This window comes from Taudactylus pleione, unplaced genomic scaffold, assembly GCF_031769625.1.
Source record: "Taudactylus pleione unplaced genomic scaffold, aTauple2 ptg000039l, whole genome shotgun sequence".
Taxonomy (NCBI): domain Eukaryota; kingdom Metazoa; phylum Chordata; class Amphibia; order Anura; family Myobatrachidae; genus Taudactylus; species Taudactylus pleione.
In genome coordinates this window covers 5,822,994-5,847,797 of record NW_028284441.1, presented here as the reverse complement: position 1 = coordinate 5,847,797, position 24,804 = coordinate 5,822,994, and the positions used below count along the sequence as shown (strand labels likewise).

General features: G+C 43.6%; 1 protein-coding gene across 1 annotated transcript in view; it reads right to left on the bottom strand.

Moving 5' to 3' along the window:
• LOC148538574 (sodium- and chloride-dependent neutral and basic amino acid transporter B(0+)-like) overlaps nucleotides 1-22,871 on the bottom strand; it is a 69,190-nt gene extending 46,319 nt beyond the window's left edge. The window contains exons 1-4 of the mRNA XM_088452588.1: nucleotides 22,751-22,871; nucleotides 8,674-8,835; nucleotides 6,313-6,436; nucleotides 2,536-2,668 (exon numbers count right to left, since the gene is read on the bottom strand). Coding sequence (XP_088308714.1) covers nucleotides 2,536-2,668; nucleotides 6,313-6,436; nucleotides 8,674-8,835; nucleotides 22,751-22,856 — 525 coding nt within the window. The 5' untranslated portion in view covers nucleotides 22,857-22,871. The remainder of the gene's footprint in view (nucleotides 1-2,535; nucleotides 2,669-6,312; nucleotides 6,437-8,673; nucleotides 8,836-22,750) is intronic.
• Between the last annotated feature and the right edge of the window lie 1,933 nt (nucleotides 22,872-24,804).

Here is a 24,804-nt window from a genome sequence, read left to right as displayed (position 1 = left end):
GTTTTGCTATTTGCAGATTTACTAAAATGCTGCAAAACCGCCATCAAAGCTCACTTTAAAATAGAACAGAATTGAATATCAAAGCACCATCAATGTCTTAGACCATAGAAAAATTAGAATAGAATAGAAACCCTGCATTTATCAAGCAAGGGAATTTGAAAACCACCATAAAACCACTGGCAAACTTGCAGAGAAAAATTACTAGCCTCAGGCAGGTGTGTTTGTTGAAACAGCAAGTAAATTAATTGATTTTGACAGGCAACAACTGATTTACAGGAATATCCAACTGGAGTATGGAAGATTATGATGTCTCTTACTACACAAGCAAATAAAATTATAGTGGAAAACACACTTTAAATAGACAAATACAGAACATGAAACAAGACAAGTTATAAAAAAAATAATTCACCACAATTGGCAATCACTTTAGTTCTTTGTCCTTATACTTTGCTACAACTTTATTCTTCTCCACTTATAGGGCACTTTTTATTAACATTATATTTACTAAACTAAAGTGAAAAAGGGTGTTTTCACACCCTTTTCACATTATTTTAGTATCACCTAAAGTCACTAAAGGGCAATTGGAGTAGAATGCTTAAAATTCTTAAAATTCTACTCCAAGCCCTAATTGTCACTTATTTTTAGTAAGCAGATAATTGTAATGGGAAATGTGATCTGTCCAAAGTTACTAAAAATAAAATGTGAAAAACTACCGGGGAAAGCTCTGTGATAATAACGCCACCTGAAGGTGGCATTATCTAGGGTCTTCCCTGGTTACCGGGCTCCTGGGGCCGGCTCCAGAGCAGAGTCCGGAGCCAGCCCCAGGGATCAGCTGTGTGGTCTAAACAGTAAAATAGTAAAAAAAAAAAGTACAGGGACCGGTGATCGGGGCTCCCGTGATATCCTCCCTCCGGTCAGCTGGTCTCCCATACTGCACTGGGGTCCGGTCGTCACCTGACCGAGTCCCAGTGCAGGATGGGATGTCAGCTGACCGGACCCATGGAGGACATCACCAGAGAACCGATCACTGCAGGTAAGTGTAATTAAGGGAGAGGGGGACCGCAAATGCGGGGGGCGGGGCTTAGCGACGGCCGGTCTGCGCATGCGTCGGCACTTGTCATGGTATTTTTTGCAAAAATACCGTGATAAGGCTGCGGAGGGGATTCGCAGAGACAGAGCTTGCGATAAAAAGCTCTGTCCCTGCAAGGGATTTTTAGTAAATCCCTGTGATATTGCAATGCGAATTCAGTCGGTAATATCACACTAGAATCTGCATTACAAATGCGGATTGTAGTAAATAGAGCCCATACTCCCTACAAACCCACAAAGTTAAAGTAGCCGGCTGTATATTTCTATGATGTCAGGTGAATATTGTTTGCACCATTAAATGAATATGACCTAAATAGCTTCTAATTCAATGTGGTCTTTTTCTATGATATCAGTTGAAAGGTGCTTTCTATAACAAATAGAGTAGCAGAAGTAAATTAATATGAATAGAATAGTTTCTATCCACAGTGGTCTGTGTCTATTATGTCAATTAAAAGTTGTTTCTATAAAAGCACCATTTAATAAATATGAATAGAATAGCTTCTATCCTGCTGTGGTTTCAATAGAATTTCAATAGAAACCACTGCCAAATAGAACACACCATGGTGGTTTGTCATTTAGAAACTACCAGGGAAAGACATGGGTTTCAGTTTAGACATCAAAATCCACCTTTAGTAACTGCTGTCAATTACAAATAGCAACTGTCAACTGACGGCAGTTTCCGACGGTTTCTAAATGACACCAAAACCGCCGCTTAGTAAATTTAGCCCTAAGTGTGTGACAATCTCACATATATAATAATGGGCATGAAATTATTAGGGCACATTAACACATATTATATTAAAGCAACACTGGGACGTGTCTATTACGTGCATACAAGGTGTAGATCGAGGCACCACAGGTGCCTCATGTCACGTTGTGCCCTGATTCAAAAATGAGATGTAATTTTGCAGAATGAGATATTTAAATAGGATTCAAGGAATAAAGACATCAGATTTACAGAGGTGTCTCCTTGCAAATTAACTTGATTTTTGCACATCCTTGTAAATGGTTTAGATCCAACCTTTAATGAAATGTCAACTAATGCAATAAAAAACACTGAAATCTACGATCGTTAGACATGATATAAAGATCGTCCCAATGTCCCCTTCCATTCATAGTTTATTTAAGAAACAAACGATGCTCAACTTCAAATTCAGCCAGTCGCACACTCCTGCAATTGTGGGGGCAGAATGATTTTATGGGGGCAGGCCTCAAAACCGGAATTTTGGTGTACAGCTATGTATTTTTTAAACAAAAAGGAACCTTCTAGTGGCACATATATGACAGCTGCTAAAAATTATGAGACATATTGGTACATACCGTATACAGAAGAAAACAAATAATGATTGAGATGAAGAGATGACAGAGGTGTATAATAATGGCAGAAAACAACAGATAATGCAAAAAAAGTAGATCCTTTGTTTTTAGTATATATTCTGACTGTACCTTCCCTGAAGATTTTATTCCTTTAAAAAGAGATGCTCCAACGATTATCCAAGCTAACAATAGGCAAAGAGCTAGGTACCAAACCACGTCACCAGTCTCATCCATGCCACTAGAGCGACGCAGTGTTACTTTCCTGTACAGAACAATAATGAGAAATGTTACATGGGCTAAGTGATGACCCTGCAAGATGTGCCCTTTTCAATAGTTTAATATTACTGTTCTTGCTATCCTTTATTGATAAATTTCCATCATATTGGGTAGCTATGCACATAGAGGGGACCATGATACAAATAAATAACATACAATAAAATGAAACAGAAGGTATACTTGACCCTGTGCAAATGAGCTTGCAGACTAAGAGGTGTAAGGAACAATTGCTATATAAAGTATTGGAAAAACAGTTATCACTACCCACTGTATTTACAGCCCTTTTGTTTTTCCTGTTAATATTGCCTTTTATCTACTGTAATTTGAACTGTACATTCTACCCCACTCTTTTCCCACCACTACTACCTCTAACCACCCTACCCCATTCTATCACCCCACTCTCTACTTTCCTAGTTGGTACCCATGCACTCATCTCCAGAGCCAGCCCATCTCCATGCACTCATCTCCAGAGCCAGCCCATCCTCTCACACCGGCAACCCAGCCAATCTCATCCATATCTCCTCTCCCTTTTTTCCTGTGCCCTCTGGAATTCCAGTTCCATCTGTAATAATCTAGCTACTCACAACCTCTTCATTTCCAACTCATTCAACCTTCTTGCTATCACTGAAACCTGTGTTTTTGCTGTTTAAGATTTATTACCATTAAATCGATATTTACATAACTATTGGAATCCTGTTTTTAACACCAGCGCCAAGAAACCCCATTTGTCCCCTCTACCTGCCACCAGGATCCCATCCCCTTTCGCTCCCTCTCACTCTCTTCCTGCTTCCACCTTGCTCACCTATTCACCTTATCCCTTTTTTCTGGCATCTTCCCTCTTCCTTCAAGCATGCTCTTGTCTCAACCATTCTAAAAAACCCCAACCTTCACCCCTCCACACTTTTGCCTCCAAAATACTAGAGCGGCCTGTCTACAACCATCTAACCTGTCAGCACTATAACAACTCCATCCACTGAAACTGCCCTTGCCAAAAAAAGTCACCCACAATCTGCCAAATCTAGGGACCATTTGTCCCTGCTAATCCTGACACAGTAGATCACAGGGCCATAGAGAGACGGTCCAAGCCCAGGGTAAGGGGGTGTGGCCTAATCGAGGTAAGCGTGGCCACGTCCCCTTAGGAACTTTTTTTTTGCAGCGTCGTCAGCCCCTCAGCCCGGCGCAAATTAAGGAGGGGGGGCAACAAGTGTGATCGCTCCCCCCCATGGGCAGAGGAGACTGCTGCTGTCTCTCACTGTAGCCCAGCATAGGTAAGATGGAGGGGGGCAGGCGTTGGACCCAAGCCCTTCCAGCAACCCAGGGCCAGGGTAATTAGTACCTTCCCCCCCTCCCTCTCGGCACCCCTGAACATTCCTATCCTAATCTGCCAGCTTTGTTTAGCCATTAGCAACAGCTGAACTCTCAGGGATCAGTAGATAAACTGTGGTCATATTCCAGTAGGTCTTCAAAACGACACTACCCTTGGTGTGATGACTCCTCAGGGAATCGGTATGAATTACCGCCCGACAGTGGCTGCCCAATATGGGTGAAAATCCTGATCCTCCCCAGGTAAGTATTTACTAAACTAACCTCCCCCCCGTAACCCTAACCCTCCTTAGGGGTGCCTAACCCTAACCTCCCCCCCAGTGCCTAACCCTAATTCCCCCTCTAAGTGCTTAAACCTAATCCCCACTTCCCCGCCGCCTGAACCTAAGTCCCCCGGGGGGGGTGCTTAACTCTAACCTCCCCCCGGGTGTGCCTAACCCTAACCCTCCCTTCCCCTAGCCTAACCCTAACCTCCCAGGGGGGTGCCTAACCCTACATACCCCCCGGGAGCCCTAAACCTAACCCTCCCCCCCGCGGCTGTCCACGCTCGGCGCCCGGCATCCCTTTGATCGGCGTCTAGATTTAGACGCCTGTCATTTAACCCTCGCCGGGATAAAGCAGTTGGAAATCGGGCCGTCGGGATTACGTCTGCCGGCTTCCTGACTGCATACCCTCCTCAGCACCAGCTTTTTATGTCACTGTGTAATCCAATTTTAAACAGTTTTATAGTTGTGAGAAGATAATGGGGCATATTTATCAGAATCCACATTTTTAATGCAATTGTTTGTGATAATTATTTTTTGCGTAAATTCGCAAAGTAAAGATGAATAACTTTACCCAAATTTACTAAAATCCTCTTGCCAGGAGATGGGCTCTGACAAGAGCTCATCCTGGCAGGGCAGTAACTATGGTGGTGCCACCTGTGCCATGGCACCACAGGACAGGGAGCGCTGTTTAGTCCTGTCAATTTCCCTGTTTATTATCATTCTCACTTGTAGCTTCCTCCTCTTTTATCCCCAGCATCTCCTGGCCTCCCATATCTCTTCCCCATGAAGCCATGGCCCTTTTCCAGGTGCACTATCTAATGTCTCTATTTAAAAAAATGTTGGGCGTCCCAATGCTGTCTCTGGCACAGGGCACCAAAAGTCTAGTTATGGCTCTGCATCCTGGCAAAGTGCTGAAAGCAGTGTGACTGCGTTATGCTATCTCGCTGCTTTCTGGTTTGGATCCCCGGCACACGCGGCACATGCACGCCACATGCACGCCACATGGGGCACCCTCTCAGGAAAGATTTGCAATTTAGTAGCCCGTAGGCTACTTCATACTGGAGCTTGATAAATCTGACAGCTAAGCAGCTGGGGGCAACAGCTGCTGTCAGACATGGAGGATCTGAAGCAGGCATCTGAGATATCTGCTGAAGTTCCCCCTTCATATATTTGGGGGATCCCTGATATTTGCAAGTATCCCCCAAAAATGGGTGTTTTGGGGGGATACCTGCATATTATTTGATAAGTAGGCCCCAATATGAGGAAGTGCAGCACAGAGACCATCTAAAGTACAGCCATCTCATATACACAAAAACAAATTATAATGTCTTATTGAACAAACTAAGCTGGCTGGAGAGAGCTGGAGTCTACTCTGTGCATTTCTTCAAATCTGAGGATTGAACTTCTGTTTGCTCAGACATTAATGCAGGCAGGCTAAGTATGACTGCAGTACAAAGGAGCCTTTTAGTTAAAAAGAGAGACAAGTTGCAGAACTCCTTTATAAGACACTGGTAGTATTTAAAAATACTTAACAGCAAATACTTAACAGCAAATACTTAACAGCAGAACATTCCATTAAGTGCAAGGTGCAGCACTGGGAGGGGAGTCACCTAAATCACCCCCCGGATCACCCAATGCTCTTACCATATAATGGTAGAGAATGCATGGGAGGTAACCCCACCATTGGTACATGGAGGAGGATAGTTATTAAAGAATGATGTATGGCCACAAAAATAGAAAGTCCCCAAAAAAACATTTTTTTAATAAATGAACAATCTATAGTGTTATTTTTTTTTTCAATTTATGTTGACTCAATGTTTAATACTGTGTGGTTGGCATGGAGTAAAGTAGGTAAACTGCTGTAACTCTAAATCACATTGCATGATGTGTTTACGTTAATGTTGAACTAATTCTCTGTTTGGAAAACCTGGAACTTAGTAACAGGCTTCATACGTATAGTTATTGATGGAATGAAGAACACAAACAATGTAGACAGCAACATGGCTTTAAAGCCAAGGTAAAATATCTATCATAGACTTACTCCCAATACTGCTTGCTTGGCAGGTCCACTTCATCCAGTACTGTACTATTGGCCATGCAGGTCATATTATTTTCATTTACCCAGTTTAGATTCATGACTGTATTATTAGATAATTTGCATACACCTGGATTTAGAAAGAAAAATCAAATAGACCATAGTCAGTACGAACACTAACAGAACTCTCATCTGAATTTGAATTAAAATGCACTGTGTTAACATACAGTACTGTACTTTCATATATTTTCATTATATTTAACACTTAAATGAACAAGGTCTTTCCATTGGATAAATATAACTTAACTAAAACTGCAGCTAGCTTCTTTAATGTATAGACAATGAAAATTATGGGCATCAGTTATATTGAACAAAGCCTCTGCATATTCACATTTATTTGTGTACATGGAATGCTACTATGTCAGTAATCCCCATCTATAGGGAGTGGTTTCTGCTGCTTGTCTAGCAATTGCTGACCTTTCCCCTAATCCAGCGGTTCACAAACTGTGCGCCACGGCTACCTGGGGTGCCGCAGCACAGTGTCCGGAGTGCTGCGGCCGGCTGCCAGAAGCTGCATGTTTTTTTTTCTTTTCTATTTGCTTGCATGACTGGACAGAGCAGTGCAAGGAGCTGGGGGCGCGACATGGGAGGGTTTATGTGAGCTTGCGAGAAGCAACAGGCAGTGATGCTGCCTGTTGCTGAAGGAGGTCCTGGCTAGCCGCTAGCTGCATGGCTGAGCTGAGGAGCTGAAATGGCGATAAAGGTAAGTAAGGCAGGGTGGGGCTTGGGGAAGCTGCAATGCGTGGGAGAGAGTTGGGTTGGTGAGTGGAGCAAGGAGGAGAGGGAGTCCCACTTAAAGTCCTAAATGGAGGGGGCTGCAAAGATGGGATAAGGGGGAACTATGGGTGGGGGGTCCTGCAGTGAGAGACACATGGAGGAGGGGGACTACATTGACAACCACAAGGATTAGCGTGGCTGTAATGAAAGACATGGAGGAGGGAGGCTGCAATGAAAGACATGGAGGAGGGGACTGCAATGAAAGACATGGCGGAGGGGGCTGCAATGACAGACACATGGAGGAGGGGGGCTGCAATGAAAGACATGGAGTAGGGGACTGCAATGAAAAATTGAGGAGGGGGCTGCAATGAGGGACACTTGGAGAAGAACGTTGCAATGACAGACACATGGAGGAGGTGGGCTGCAATGAAAGACATGGAGGAGTGGGCTGCAATGAGGGACACTTGGAGGAGAGGGTTGCATTGACAGACACATGGAGGAGGACACATTTATGTGTATTATTTTTGCAAACAAGTTAATAAGTATTTCTGTACTGACCTAAATACTAATTATGTTATTTTAGCCCAACTACTTTAAAAAAGGGACCACTTGGTAATTATTTTGGCTCGGGGTGCCTTGAAAAAATCATGAACACACTAAGGATGCCTTGAACTGAAAAAGTTTGGGAACCACTGCCCTAGTCATATCATGGATTGTACATAGTTTAACTCCCCTTCACCAATAGCCAATCACAAACAAGCATGCATAGCAAAACACCAGTGATTGGCTTATTTGTAGGCTTTTTTTTTCCTTTTCAGTCATTTGGACTATGACGTGAAGAAAGAAAAAAAATATTTAAATTTCATGTTTAATAAACAGTGAACAAGGGTTTTTGAAATCCTTGTGTCAATTAAACTTTATTAAATCTATGATTATTATTATAATTTTTTTTTTTTTTTACTCTTTTGGTATACTAGCAGATCTTCCATTACACGGGTAGCACAATGTTGGTAATGTTGTAAGCTCACATGTCCAGTTTTTGGTAACTACCTTAATCCCCACAGCCCATAGGGCTGAAAGAGCCCCAACACTAAATGCTGGTAGACTGGGACGGGGAGCATGTTGTTCTTTAAACACACATATCCCTCATAGAGGTGCCAACTTCCTGCTGAGCCTGCAGCTAGTTTTTAACCATAAAAAGTATTCTCACGGAGATCTATGGAAGGAGATGTGGCTGGTTCTGTTATACCTTCATGACCAGCCACCATAGTAAATAATGGAATGCTTTTGCTGTTCATCATTGCTTTGTACATAGGAATGGAGTTCTGAAGTTATTTATTCTCCAAAGTTTAGATGAATCAGGAATTGAATACATTTTGTAATTGTGCAAACTCACCCTTCTCTACAAGGTGTGAGCTGAATCATAACGCCTAGCCATCTGCACCTAAGGCTGAGTTTATAGATGTTTACTGTCCTCCTCAAGGAAATGGCAGTTCCCTTCAGTATCAAGCAGGAGTAATTTATTAAAATATTCAGTTATCTGTCTTAATGTTGATTTTACAAAATACTCCTAACAAATCCAAGTCATACCTCGTATGCTCTTACTGCAGTTGGCATCAGCCCAACTGAAGCAATCGGACCAGGGTAACACAGTTTGAAAGGAAGCGAACATGTAATACAAACTGTAGGCAATTATAACATTGTAGTAAATGGACACAAATGTGGTAATGAGGACCATAGTGATACCGACACCTAAAGGAAAGAAATAAAAAAAAGTTAATTTTGTCTAAATAAGCAAGCCACAACTAACGTTACTGTAGTAGTCATTCAAACTGTAAATAATCTACATTATTTAAACTGGTCCTCCCAGCATGTCCTGTAAGCCAGGGGGAGAATCTTTGGCTTTCTCCTGATGCACATTATAAGTGACGTCCAGGCCCAACTAGACATTGATGTTCAATGAAAGCTGAGTTGTCACAGGGTGACTGCATCCCAATACGGATCTGTCTTGGTATACACAAGATTAAAGGGCCACAAAGTCAGAAAAATAGCCCAATAACCCCAGAAGGGATACCTGTTGTTTATAGATGGTTTTCTGCTATGTATTGTTAAAAACATGAATACTTTATGTATCAATGTGTACTTTACTTGTTTTATGCCCCTCACATGTGTAGCAATGCCCACCTGTTTTGTAGAGAACAACTACAGTACAGTAAATGACCTGGCATAATTGTTTCCTATGCGTGTATTAACTATGATTCTGCAATGTGGTTTGGTGAAAACTTTATATTTATTAAAATCATTACAATGCTGGAAAAGTATACAGTTAATCTTTAATCAAATTTGAAAATATCTAAATACAATTTTTCATCTGAATGTGCGACAATAACTTTTTTGTACAGTACATGCTATTTCTATAATATATGAAGTTGTTCTACAGACTGTGACTGCAATGAAGAAATTAGAGCAGCTTGCTTAAAGAACAGTGTTAAGAGTCGGCGGATAGCTGGTTATATAAGGCTTATTACTGCATTTCACCTTGATTCTGCTGTTTATTTACATTGTGAACTTCTGATACTCAGATACTGCTGAGGGGATAGGGCTGCCTAACCCTATCCTCCCCTCAAAACCTAATGCTAACCCTGCTAATTTACCTAAACCTAATCACTCACCAATCAATATATGAAATGAGTAACTCTCCTCTCCAACCCAAGTGCTAAATCCTGCCAAGTAAATCCACCACAATGCACATGTTAGGATGGTTCAAGGGAAGTTTTTATAAGGAGGTTATGATTACACATTGCATGTGATGCTTTCTACCAATATCAAAATGGCAGGAAATTATTAATTGCGAAGTTTATCGTATTGTTCCATTTTCAACTGAATTCGATTGAATTTGAACACAAATAAAATCAATGAGTATCACCATCAGATCAAATATGACAGTCAAACATGCTGCTTCATAATTTGGGGCTTTTGATGGTAAAGCATTCCGGCAATGTCTAGCAATTTGGGTTCAGTGGCAAACACGATTCTTAGCAAATATTCCCACTAGAATCTGATTGGTTGATATGTCATCTTTAGAATGTTTGATAAATCTCCGCCTCAATACAGCTCCAAGATGTACAATAGTTTCCTATTTTATGCATTCATGCACATTGACAAAAGGATAAAAAAAAGACTAAGATGACCTCAGCACACCTTCCAGTAATCCCAATTTAGCCCAGACAGTTTCAATTTGTGGGAGCTGTTGGTGTTGAAATATGTTCTACTGCGCTGCCTCCATGAATGCTTCATAACTGAAGCATTGCCCTGTAACAAAATGGATGTCATTTTGTTTACTGCACTTGGGCGGTGCCATCTTGCCACTGTGGGACATAGATGTGTTCCACGTAGCTTCTGAGACCCTACCAAAATATCATGTACAGGTATACTGGTGTCAAAGTCAAATAGTTGGATATGATCGCTGTACAATTATTATCTGACAATATAGTCGTCTATAGTCTGATGACTTGTTACTTGGATGCTACTTTGCGTCAGTGCAATCCAATGTGCATAAATGCGAATTCACAACACACATACACTGACGCACATAACGCACACATTTGTATACATATATACACACAGATGCTAATAAGCATATTCACATACATACACATAGACGCTCATATGTATATTCACATACATACACATAGATGCACATTTGCTATTTCAATACACAGATGCACATATGCGAACACATACATATAAAATGGTTCACACACATTATAGTTAATAACCAGAGTTATTAAAGGTATTGTTAGCTAATAATTATGATGTAATATGTACTTAAAAGAGATCTAAGGTTCAGAATACAGTGGACATGTCATGTTTGGTATCATACTAAATCCCTGTTTATTTGCAAGCATCTGTTTCTATCGGCAAAGAAGTTGCATCATGCGTCTGCTAGTTATGGATGATACAGAGTTATTGAATAGAAAGTTATTACTTGTATGCAGTGTTGTAGCCAGTTTTAACTAGTTGTTCGGCGGGAAGCTACACAATGTGACCGTTGGAAGACTGAGTCATACCCCTGATGACACCATATGAACTGACCAATGACCAGATTGACCAGAAGCAAGAACCAATGAAATCCTGTCAATTTGTCCCTTTGTTAACTCTGAAACCTGTAAGGTATATAGGCTGGTGTCCTGACCCCAGTATACACACATCTTCTTTGCGACCGCAGACTTCTGGACTGATGACTGTATACTGGGACCATTGCGCAAGCGTATGTATCAGCTGTACTTACTATTTAATTGCTTTTTACTCTAATTATTAACTCTTACATCGTGTTACCCCTTTATACATAAATAACTTTTTGTGCTTTGGAACCACACAATTGGACTGGAAAGCAATTCTTTATTAAGCGACTTGCAGCGCTGAATAGTGACTGAATGATATTCATACTGGCCTATATGTGTATATATATACACTGCTCAAAAAAATAAAGGGAAGACTAAAATAACACATCCTAGATCTGAATGAATGAAATATTCTTATTAAATACTTTGTTCTTTACATAGTTGAATGTGCTGACACCAAAATCACACAAAAATTATGATTGGAAATCAAATTTATTAACCCTTGGAGGTCTGGTTTTGGAGCCACACTCAAAATTAAAGTGGAAAAACACACTACAGGCTGCTCCAACTTTGATGTAATGTCCTTAAAACAAGTCAAACTGAGGCTCAGTAGTGTGTGTGGCCTCCACATGCATGTTTGACCTCCCTACAATGCCTGGGCATGCTCCTGATGAGGTGGTGGATGGACTCCTGAGGGATCTTCTCCCAGACCTGGACTAAAGCATCTGCCAACTCCTGGACAGTCTGTGGTGCAACGTGGCATTGGTGGATGGAGCGAGACATGACATCCCAGATGTGCTCAATTGGATTCAGGTCTGGGGAACGGGCGGGCCAGTCCATAGCATCAATGCCTTCATCTTGTAGGAACTGCTCACACACTCGAGCCACAAGAGGTCTAGCATTGCCTTGCATTAGGAGGAACCCAGGGCCAACTGCACCAGCATATGGTCTCACAAGGGGTCTGAGGATCTCATCTCGGTACCTAATGGCAGTCAGGCTACTTCTAGCGAGCACATGGAGGGCTGTGCGGCCCCCCAAAGAAATGCCACCCCACATCATTACTGACCCACTGCCAAACCGGTCATGCTGGAGGATGTTGCAGGCAGCAGAACATTCTCCTTGACGTCTCCAGACTCTGTCACATCTGTCACATGTGCTCAGTGTGAACCTGCTTTCATCTGTGAAGAGCACAGGGCGCCAGTGGCGAATTTGCTCATCTTGGTGTTCTCTGGCAAATGCCAAACGTCCTGCACGGTGTTGGGCTGTAAGCACAACCCCCATCTGTGGACGTCGGGCCTGTTTCTGACTGTTTGAGCAGACACATGTACATTTGTGGCCTGATGGAGGTCATTTTGCAGGGCTCTGGCAGTACTCCTCCTGTTCCTTCTTGCAGAAAGGCGGAGGTTGCGGTCCTGCTGCTGGGTTGTTGCCCTCCTACGTCCTCCTCCACATCTCCTGATGTACTGGCCTGTCTCTTGGTAGCGCCTCCATGCTCTGGACACTACGCTGACAGACACAGCAAACCTTCTTGCCACAGCTCCCATTGATGTGCCATCCTGGATGAGTTGCACTACCTGAGCCACTTGTGTGGGTTGTAGACTCCGTCTCATGCTACCACTAGAGTGAAAGCACCGCCAGCATTCAAAAGTGACCAAAACATCAGCCAAAAAGCATAGGAACTGAGAAGTGGTCTGTGGTCACCACCTGCAGAACCACTCCTTTATTGGGGGTGTCTTGCTAATTGCCTATAATTTCCACCTGTTGTCTATTCCATTTGCACAACAGGTTGTGAAATTGATGGTCAATCAATGTTGCTTCCTAAGTGGACAGTTTGATTTCACAGAAGTGTGAATGACTTGGCGTTACATTGTGTTGTTTCAGTGTTCCCTGTATTTTTTGAGCAGTGTATATATATAGATAATATACTGAGATTTCCCCTGGAGGAAGGATGCACTCTCCTTTCTTAGAAAAAGTCAATTTTATTTGCACTTAAGCATCATGTTTGGGTGAACAAATACTCCAAACAGCGTTGAACAGGTTGTGGTCGGTCGACATTTCGGTTCTTGCTTGAACCTTTACCAAGACCTCAATTTTCAGATGCAACTGATAACAACAGTGTACAATAATTAATAATGATCTGTGAGGTAAACAGAGAAAAACCTGTGACTTGTCTAACAAGACACTCAAAACATGTTAAAGCAAAGGTAAATGAATGAACTAAATGCCATCAGGTGACCTGATGTCTGTGAACTGCGTATGTATGTAATAAATGGTGACTGATCTCTGGCCACCAAGTGAGAACACCGCAAAGTGCTGATGGAAATGAAAGAAACATGTACTTTCATAGGTACTGAAAACAATGGAAGAAAGCGCGGCACATTTATGCCACGAACAAGGTCCACCGGAAGAAAGTACCTAGACTACTGTATACCACAACGTTTGACAATCAATCCAACACAATACAGAGAACCCTCAAGAAACATTGGCCAATCGTCAATACTGATCGCACATTACCTTTCACAGGTATGGCAAACTCCATGATGGCGTACAGAAGAGGCCCTAATCTCAAACAAATACTCATGAGACCCACTCTATATCTCCGGGTAAGAAAAATACCACACCTGAAGTTATGTTGAAAAGACCAGGAAGCTATTCCTGTGGTAACTGCATCACATGCACTTCCATGATTATAGGACATCCACACTCTGGAAAGAAGATAAAAATGAAGTATAGGCTGCACTGCGCCTTGGACCACTTGATTTATATACTCATCTGCCCATGCGGCCTCTACTATGTGGGCCTCAGAGCCAGAAGATTTTGGGCCAGAATGGCCAATCATAGGGCCTCAATCCGTGCTGCCTTACAAACAGGCAAGAGTGACAAACCAGTGGCAAGACACTTTCTAGAAAAAGCACAACAATTGGCATCTTTAAGGTGCAAACTGATTGAATGGATCCCTCCAGGCTCGGGTGGTGATAGACTCTTATCCCTGAAGAAAAGTGAAAGCCAATGGATTTACACATTAGACACAGTGGCACAGAGGGGCCTCAACGAGAACAATCCATTAAACATTCATTAAACATTTTTCTCTAATATGTGACACCATTAGATCCTTCATATCACAATACCAACACCTGCCATCATTATTAAGGTTCTCCTCCCAGGACTATGCACATAATGATGGTCACCCTATGTGTCACGGCCAGGATTTCTCTGCATGGTAGTCACCATGTATTACCTGTGAGGTCGTTATGATGGGGTGGGGGGTCTCTGGCAGCGGTGCTGGTGTTTGGCGAGGGGCATTGGCTGCGCATGGTTCTGTGCGGGCACATTGTCACTAGGCCTGGTGAGGTCTGGTGGTGTTTCTGTTCCGTTGGCATGGGCGCCGCCATCTTGCCTGCGGCCATATCATTCCAGCATTCCAATCCTGGTAGGTCATGTGCTCATTCCAGCCAGTCACAGCGTGGCACTGAGTATTTAGGAAGGTTCAGAGCCTTCCTTCCTTTGTCGGTGAAACGTGTTTCTCAGCTGCAGCTGAGAGAGAGTACCTGTGCCTTACCTGCCTGTCTGTTATGCTATTAGCCTGAACCTTGCCTGCTCCAACCTGCCGGACTTACCCTGCACCTTCCATGTACCTTCTTACCTGCCTGAGTACCTGAACCTGCTGTTTCCCTGCACCTTGCTTCATTTCACTCCCAGCTGGAATTCATTACCTCAGCCTGCATTTGTTACAGCTCGCCATACCTGCACTCACTACAGCTCATCATTCCTGCATTCAGTTACAGCTCATCATATCTGCATCCTGTTACAGCTCACCATGTTTGTTTACTGGACTGTTCCTGCCTGTCACTATCTGGACATTTCCCATTAACCCCCACTACAGTTATCAAGTGCACTTTAGTGCTATACCTGGACTTTTTATTTGCCATTCCCATGTCTTCTAAGTCACTAATTAAAAACTCCACTTTTTCATTTAAGTCTGCTTCTGTGTCTGCTTCTATCACCACCCCGGGTCCACAACAAATTCAGAACCTCATAATTTCCACTGGCCCCATCCGGCCACGGAACAGGAGTCTGGAGTATATTTATTTCGCTGTATTTCTGGTCATTTAGAAAACCTGGAAGCTATGCAACATCAAATGGCCCAGTTCCTACAGGAGATGTCTAAACGCCAAGATAATCTGCAAACTCGTTAATCACTTCTCGGGGGTATCAGCATCTTCACCTCCTCCTGTGCCTGGTAATATAGGGACCAGGGTATCCCCTCATCTACATCTACCCATGCCAAGCAAATTTGACGGCAGTCCTAAGCTCTATCGTGGTTTTTTAAATCAGTGTGATATACACTTTACGTTTCAGCCGGATAACTTCCCCACCGCTAGAACTAAAGTGGCATACATGGTGTCCTTGCTGACTGGCTCGGCTCTGGATTGGGCCTCCCCACTCTGGGAGCGTTCAGACTCGCTGCTGGATAACTATACAGACTTTGTATCTTCATTCAGGAGGATTTTCGATGAACCTGGATGTACAGTGTTAGCATCGTCCAGCATCATGACCCTGAGACAAGGAACCCGTCCTGTTAGCCAATATGCTGTACAGTTTCAAATCTTGGCATCAGAGCTTAAGTGGAATGAGGAGGCCCTCACCTCAGCCGTTTGGCATGGTCTGTCCGACCGATTAAAAGATGATCTGATTACCCGTAAGCTTCCTACCAATTTAAATGATATGATCTCACTCTGCAACAAAATTGACCTACGCTTCAGAGAAAATCAGGCTGAAAAGCACAGAACTGACCGGCAAAGGTCATTTAAGTCTCCCTTGCCTACCCGTCCACCCCATCTCCTATAGATGAGGACCCCATGCAGGGGAACCAAACCCATCTCTCCAAAGAGGAATTTCAGAGAAGGATGTTAAAAAGCCTCGTCTGTACTTCGGAGATTCGGGTCACCTGGTGGCCTCCTGCTCCCGCAAGTCGGGAAACGCCCGTTCCTAACTGACCTTGGGGACATCAAGTTAGGAGTTATTTGCCCATCCCCTAATAGTAAAGATTTCAAGACTTCCTTAGCTTTGGATCTCAAGCCCAACCCTGTCTTCGTCTCTGCTCTATTAGACTCTGGAGCAGCCGGAAACTTCATGACTTCCAGCCTAGTTGATAAACTACAGATTCCATGTTCATCTCTCAAGCAAGCAATTTCCCTGACTTCTGTAGATGTACGTCCTCTAGCTAAAGGACTGGTCACCAAGAAGACTCAACCAGTATTAGTTCATGTTGAGGCACTCCACTCCGAGTCTTTAAAGTTCTTAGTGATACCAGAGGCTTCTCAAGAAATCATCTTAGGACTACCCTGGTTACGCCAACATAATCCCAGGATAGACTGGTGTTCAATGCAGATTCTTTCATTGGGAACTGACTGTCAGAAATCCTGTCTTCCCAAAATACGACCTATAAGAAAGACAGCTTCGTTAACATCTCCAGATATTCCCAAGGAGTACCAGATGTTCTCTGATGTTTTTTACGAGCAACAGGTGAACATCTTACCTCCCCATAGAGAATTGGACTGTCCTATCAAGCTGCTACCTGACAAGATGCCACCTTGTGGACGCACCTATCCTCTATCCGTGCCTGAAACTCAAGCCATGTCAGAGTACATCCAGGACAACCTAGCAAAGGGATTTATTCATCCTTCCACCTCTCCCACTGGAGCTGGCTTCTTTTTCGTTTGCAAGAAAGACGGAGGCCTAAGACCTTGTATAGATTACCGGGGCCTCAATGATATAATGATTAAGAATCGATATCCTCTTCCCATGATCACAGAATTGTTTGACAGAGTAAAAGGGTCCATCATATTCTCAAAGCTGGATCTGAGAGGGGCTTATAATCTCATCCGCATTTGTGCTGGTGATGAATGGAAGACCGCCTTTAATACTAGAGATGGACACTTCGAATACCTTGTGATGCCCTTTGGGCTGTGCAATGCACCTGCCGTGTTTCAGGGCTTTGTTAATGAGATTTTCCAGGACCTGTTGTACGTCTCGGTTGTAGTTTACCTGGACGATATATTGATTTTTTTCGTCTTCTGTAACAAAACATCATGAACATGTGAAGGAAGTATTGTCTCGTCTGAGAAAGAACCACCTTTACTGAAAACTGGAGAAATGTGTCTTTGGGGTTCCCAGTGTGCCATTCCTTGGTTATGTCATCTCTGGCTCCAGTCTAAAAATGGACCCCAAGAAGGTGCAGGCGATTTTGGATTGGTCCCATCCTCAAACTTTTAAAGCCATCCAGAGATTGCTTGGGTTCGCCAACTACTATAGAAGTTTTATTAAACGATTTTCATCATTATTGGCTCCCATAACTGCGTTGACCCGAAAAGACTCTAAACCTGCCCTATGGCCACCTGAGGCAGAGACTGCCTTCCAACTTTTAAAACAGGCATTCATTTCATTTCCAGTCTTATGACAACCAGATCTGGATAGGCCATTTCTAGTGGAAGTGGATGCGTCTTCTGAGGCCGTGGGTGCAGTTCTTTCCCAGAGTTATGATGATAATCGAGTTCATCCCTGTGGGTTCTTCTCCAAGAAGTTTTCTCCTGCCGAGAGAAATTATGCCATTGGTGAGCAAGAACTTTTAGCAGTAAAGATAGCATTAAAAGAATGGAGATACCTGCTGGAAGAGGCCAAGTTTCCCTTCACTATCTTCACGGACCATAGAAATCTTCTCTTCCTCAAGAATCTTCAGTGCGTGAGTCCTCGTTTGGCCCGATGGGCGATATTTTTTGCTCGGTACCAGTTCACTCTGACCTGTCCAGATCTTTCTGCTGAGATGACAAATCAGAGAATCAACAAAATACTCCTGTTTTGGAGTCAAGAGTCTTCGCCACCTTACAATTACAGCCCCCTACAGGGAAGTCCTTTGTGGCCCCGGAGTTAAGGAAGCAGCTCCTCACCTGGGCTCATTCCTCTTGCTTTGCAGGTCACTCAGGTACCCGGAAGACCTTGGAATTTTTAAAGAGAGGCTATTGGTTGCCATCCTTGAAAGCAGACGTGTCAGAATTTATTTCTTCATGTTCTTCGTGTGCCTAGCATAAATCTTCATGTCAGGCACCGGCTGGTGAGTTATTGCCACTACCTATTCCATCACGTCCATGGACGCATCTCTCCATGGACTTCGTCACGGATCTGCCAAATTCTCAAGGGTTCACTACCATCTGGGTCGTAGTAGACCGATTCTCTAAAATGGTCCATTACATACCACTAAAGAAATTGCCTTCTGCCCCTAACTTGGCTCACTTGTTCGTTCAACATATTTTCCATCTCCATGGTCTTCCAGCTGAGATAGTCTCTGACCGTGGTGTTCAGTTCACAGCAAAATTTTGGAGAGCTTTATGTTCTGTATTGCAACTAAAGCTAAATTTTTGTACGGCTTATCACCCACAAAGCAATGGTTCCACTGAGAGGATTAATAAAGACCTTGAGACCTTCCTGAGGATTTTTATGACATCTTCCCAAGATAATTTGTCTGTATTGCTGCAATGGGCTGAAGTTGCACATAACGCCTCCTACCACTCTTCCACGAACCAAACACCATACCAAGTGGTCTATGGCCTTCATCCTCGGGTTCCTAAATTTCAAAGCCTGCCCGTCGTTGACATCACAGCTGTAGAAGACACTGTATGGAAATTTGCCTCAATCTGGTCTCAAGTTCGTACTGACCTGGAGAAGGCGTCCTCCCGTTACAAATTTCAGGTTGAATAGAAGCATAGGAAAGTACCATTTATGCAAGTTGGAGACCAGGTCTGGTTGTCCACCCGGAACCTATGACTTCAAGTGCCATCAATGAAATTTGCTCCACGCTTCATCAGGCCCTTCTCCATCATAGAAGTCATTAACCCCGTGGCTTCAGCTACCCCCTTATCTGAAAATTCCCAATTCCTTTCATGTCTCCCTGTTGAAACCCCTGGTGCTAAACAAGTTTGACAGAGTCCTGCCTGCTTCTCCCCATGTCCAGACTGAAAGGAGCATAGAGTTTGAGGTCTCCCAGGTCTTGGATTCCCATCTCCGCAGAGAACATTTGCAGTACCTACTGGACTGGAAGGGCTATGGCCCAGAGGAACGTTGTTGGACTGATGCCCGAGATGCCCATGCTCCTGCGCTCATCAGGAAGTTCCATGCTGCCCATCCAGAGAAGCCAAGTGTGTGTCCTGAGGCCACTCATAAGGATGGGGGTACTGTCACGGCCAGAGTTTCTCGGCATGGTAGTCACCAGGTATTACCTGTGAGGTTGTTATGGCGGGGGGTCTCTGGCAGCGGTGCTGGTGTTTGGCGAGGGGCATTGGCTGCGCGTGGTTCTGTGTGGGCACATTGTCACTAGGCCTGGTGAGGTCTGGCGGTGTTTCCGTTCCGTTGGCATGGGCACCGCCATCTTGCCTGCGGCCATGTGATTCCAGCTGTCCAATCCTGGTAGGTCATGTGCTCATTCCAGCCAGTCACAGCGCGGCACTGAGTATTTAGGAAGGTTCAGAGCCTTCCTTCCTTTGCCAGTGCAACGTGTTTCTCAGCTGCGGCTGAGAGAGACTACCTGTGCCTTATCTTCCTGCTTGTATACGCTCCTAGCCTGAACCTTGCCTGCTCCAACCTGCTGGACTGCACCCTCCATATACCTTTCCACCTGCCTGAGTACCTGAAGCTGCTGTTCCCTGCACCTTGCCTCCCTTCACTCCCAGCTTGGCTTCATTACCTCAGCCTGCATTTGTTACAGCTCAGCATTCCTGCATTCGGTTACAGCTCATCATATCTGCATACTGTTACAGCTCACCATACCTGTATACTGGAGTGTTCCTGCCTGTCACTATCTGGACATTTCCTATTAACCCCCACTACAGTTATCAAGTGCACTTTACTGCTATACCTGGACTTTTTATTTGCCATTCCCATGTCTTCTAAGTCACTAATTAAAAACTCCACTTTTTCATTTAAGTCTGCTCCTGTGTCTGCTCCTATCACCACCCTGGGTCCACAACAAATTCAGAACCTCACATTATGTACCCAAGCCATGCTGTCCCTTAGGGCATGCGTCAGCATTGTTAGCAGCATGAGCACTATTGTAGCCTATTGTAGATCATGTTATGTGCATTATGTACATTTATGTCTGTCATACAGATTTGTGTAATATGTATTTGTCCTATGTTAATATATCTCTCCATCATGTATGCATTAATTTTTGTACCTCACATGTGTTATCTACATCTATTTATGACAGATCATACTCTATGCATTTAGTTACTCAAATAACAACTTGTAAAGATGTGTTCAGCCTACGCTGCCTAACTGGTTCCTACATGACACCATATGATCCCATGACCACACACCCGGCATGTCTCATAAATTTGAGGCATCAGCCAGTGCTCCCATCACCATGGTAAGAGACAGCGTCCAGCTGGTTACTACCATGATTGCCTTCCAAGCCTAGGCGCATCACTTCCGGCCACCCCCCGTTTCCATGGACACATCATGCTTGCATCCCACCTGAGGTGCATCACCTCCGGCACCTCCGGTTTCCATGGTGACACTAGTCACCACGCGTCACCCCCCGGAAGTATGACCACTTCCGGAAACATGATATTTAAGCATGAGCGCTGCCGGTTTCTACTCACCTGGCGGCAGCGGCTCCCCATTACTGACGGTCAGACTGGACCAGATGCTTCACTTTCCATAACTGGGCTAAGATAGGCTTATTTGGGAGCCGGAAGGTGGTCTCCTAGCCAGTATGTAATTTATAACGGTATGTGTGTATGCACCCGCAGGTCTTCCAGCATGGACCCCACTGCATATTTACTTGGATTATGTAAATTGACCCATTGTTTTCAGTACCTATGAAGGTACTTTTTTCTGTCATTTCCATCAGCACTTTGCGGTGTTCTCACTTGGTGGCCAGAGATCAGTCACCATTTATTACACACATACGCAGTTCACAGACATCAGGTCACTTGATGGCATTTAGTTCATTCATTTACCTTTGCTTTAACATGTTTTGAGTGTCTTTGGAGCCTGTTAGACAAGTCACAGGTTTTTCTCTGGTTACCTCACAGATCATTATTAATTATTGTACACTGTTGTTATCAATTGCATCTGAAAATTGAGGTCTTGATAAAGGTTCAAGCAAGAACCAAAACGTCGACCGACCGCAACCTGTTCAACACTGTTTGGAGTATTTGTTCACCCAAGCATGATGCTTAAGTGCAAATAAAATAGATTTTTGTAAGAAAGGAGAGTGCATCCTTCCTCCAGGGGAAATCTCAGTTTATTTATGCGGCCCTTCCAGCCACTTGAAGCACCCCAACTCTGACCTGTATATGATGAGAGTGCAGGACCTGTTTGAATATATATTTTATATATATATATATATATACTGTATATATACAGTATATATAGAGATATAGAGCATCCTGTGTATACTTGCTCCGCTATCTCCATACGTCATCGGCTGGTGCTCTGTATATCCCGCTCAAGTTCCACCTAGAGTAACAAGTGTGTAACTCTGAGTATGGCTGTACCAGTAACTACTATTACACTGCAAATAAACCTGACACCTGGTTAAGCATCTGGACTTATTGGTGTATGTGCAATTCCACTGGTATTGCTATCAACTAGTCATATCAATGCCAAATTGGACACACATATCAATAATCCCGACTGTCCTGATTCAGGAACAGTTGGAGGTTATGTACCACTGACAGATGTCCCTCCACCGCTGGGAGGACCAGTGGCAGGTGCAAGCCGCATTTATGTGGTGTTTCTATGTGATAGGAAGGGACTAGGGTGGACATTTGCTTCAACAGTACTGGATGTGCCCCCGGAGATGTACCCTCACTAATGTGACATTCCCATGCTCGCGTAGAGTGCCTATGTCCCCTTGTCATACCCCTCAGCAAATGTATGTTGTCCTGATTGCCCATCTAAAAAAAAGTAGGTAAGCATTAGGTATTATGTAGTCACCGGTAAGGGAAGGAAGATGAATGAACATAATTTCTGGATTTCCCATGTTTTTTTCAACACAAGGGTTAAATTAGTTGTTCAGGTTGTGAAAGGGTTTTATAAATTCAGTCAGGATTATTGTGATTACAGAAATTAAAGGGCAGTGATATCATAGTCTTGCCAACTTCCTTAAGCTTCTATTGAAAACAAAAACCAGGCAAGAGATTCAAAACTCTGACAGCAAACAGATTAATGTCAATAAAGCTCATTGTTCTCGCTGAGACACTGAACATATCGTATTAATCAGAATTCCTATCCTATCATGTTGTAATAGGGAACGATGCTGCTTGCTGTTAGGGTGATCATTCATATACACTGAAATTAGCGCCCGTTGTAAGTGGCACCACTATGCTATGCAATGAGGAGGGAAACACAGGTCATTTTTCTAGAATTTAGTCATTAATATCCCAAATGACAGAACAGCTGAAGGTTACTAAGTAAAAGGTATTAAACTGTGGGTTCAAACAGGCACTTACTACAGCAATATTGCAAATGTTCAGATACTGTACCTTGTAAAATTGGCACAACCCGCCACACTGAAATAGGTCCCAAACTGGAAAATTGTCCCATGGAACACTCCAGGAAGAAGAGGGGTAGTCCGGCAAATGCAAGCATAATTGTATACGGTATAAGAAATGCTCCTGTGGAAGGTGATATAATAATTATTATGTAGTTTATGGCTTAAGTTCTGAAAACAGTATAATTGAGGAAATGCAACCGCAAAAGTAATTTACATTACAGCAACTTTCACCAGAGGCATCGCCAGGGTCAGTGATACCCAGTGCGCACAATAGATCCTCTTTGCACGCCAAATGTGCATGCCTCAAAAGGGGGCGTGGCCTCACAGCAAGCCTCTTGTTTCGTCACTGTGGGGGCGTGCCCAGCACTCCCAGAGATGCTGGGCTGCCCCCAGACACTTTCCCTGCACTGCCAGTTCCTTCTCAGTGACCAGGAGCTGGGCGTGCACTGTGATGATAGTGATGATAGTGTGTAGCACCCGGCTCCCGGTCACTGTGGAGGAGTCTGCATTTTGGTGTCACCCCCTCAGAGGGTGACACCTAGGGGTAAATTTACTAAAGTGAGAGTTTTTAGAAGTGAGTTTTAAAAGTGATGTTGCCCATAGCAACCAATCAGATTCTAGCTATTATCTTCTAGAAAGTGCTAGTTAAATGTTAAGTAGAATCTGATTGGGTGCTATGGGCAACATCACTTTTAAAACTCACTTCTAAAAACTCTCACTTTAGTAAATGTACCCCCTAGTGTGGTTCGCACCCCCCGCACCCACCTAGTGACACCTCTGACTTTCACTAAATATTACAATTCAAATGTCATTAAGAAATCAATAGTTACATTATATACAGTATGTCTAGAGTCCTGCAGCTTCCAATGAGGAGTTGGACCTCATACAAATAGCACATAACAAAAAACAATAATGGAAGTGCAGTCGTCACTGGACATATAGCATATGATAAAATATAAATGTTTTAGTACATAAAGTATATATATAAATAAATGTAATAATAAATAATAATAACTATATAAAATCAGAGATAGGAAGAATAGGCAATAAAACATAAAAAAAGGTAATCATATGAACATAATAAATATACTTAATAAATACATATAGTTGATATGACAATAATCAATAGAAATTTGCCGCCCACTCCTGGTAGTGAGGTAGATAGCCTAAGGCTATAAGATATCCTCCTAAATGGCAAGAAAGGGACCACATGTAACAGCCTTGAAGTAAATGTAGCTTTTTATGAAACAAAATTATATAGGTGAAGGGTGTGCCGCGTGAGCCCCCCGGTACCTGTGTGCACTACACACCCTGCACCCATTATAGATATGCCAATGATATAACTGCTGTGGTTTTCAACCAGCAGGGAAGCCAATAAGAATTATGCACACCCTGACAAATGTTGGTTGTTATGGACAATTTCTTCACTTGTCGACTTCTCCACTCTGTAGAAGGCTTAATACATCTCTCCCTTACAGCTGTGAATTTCATCATAATAATGATGTACAGTATAAGGCACTAAACCTAATTCCCTTTATACTGTATATCAGCTTACTATACATGTAGATTTTATCACAACAACAGTGAGGCGGAGAGTCTGCACATTCATTTTTAAGTAGTTATATCCTTAGCAATGTTAGCATAGACACTGATGAACTCTGGGCCTGATTCAGACCCGGTCGCAAGCGCTGAGTGCTCGCAACCGGGTCGATGGTGGCCCAGAGCGCATGCGCACGACGGAGCCGGCTCCGTCGTGCACATGCGCGAGACCCGGATAGCGATGGGCAATCCGTCGCTTCGGGTCTCGCACCAAAGGGGGCATGCTGGCGATGTTGAGTGACAGCACGCCCCCTTTGGTGGGCTGGCCAGGGGGGTGGCTGGCCAGACGGAGGCGTTCCCATGAGAACGCCTACCGTCTGGGGGCGACCCCACTGACATCACAAGTGATGTTAGTGAGAGAGCTTTCGGCTCTGTTAGAGCCGAAAGCTCTCTGGGGCTTGCGGCCACGAGACCCTACCACAAGGGTCTCATCGCAAGCACGAT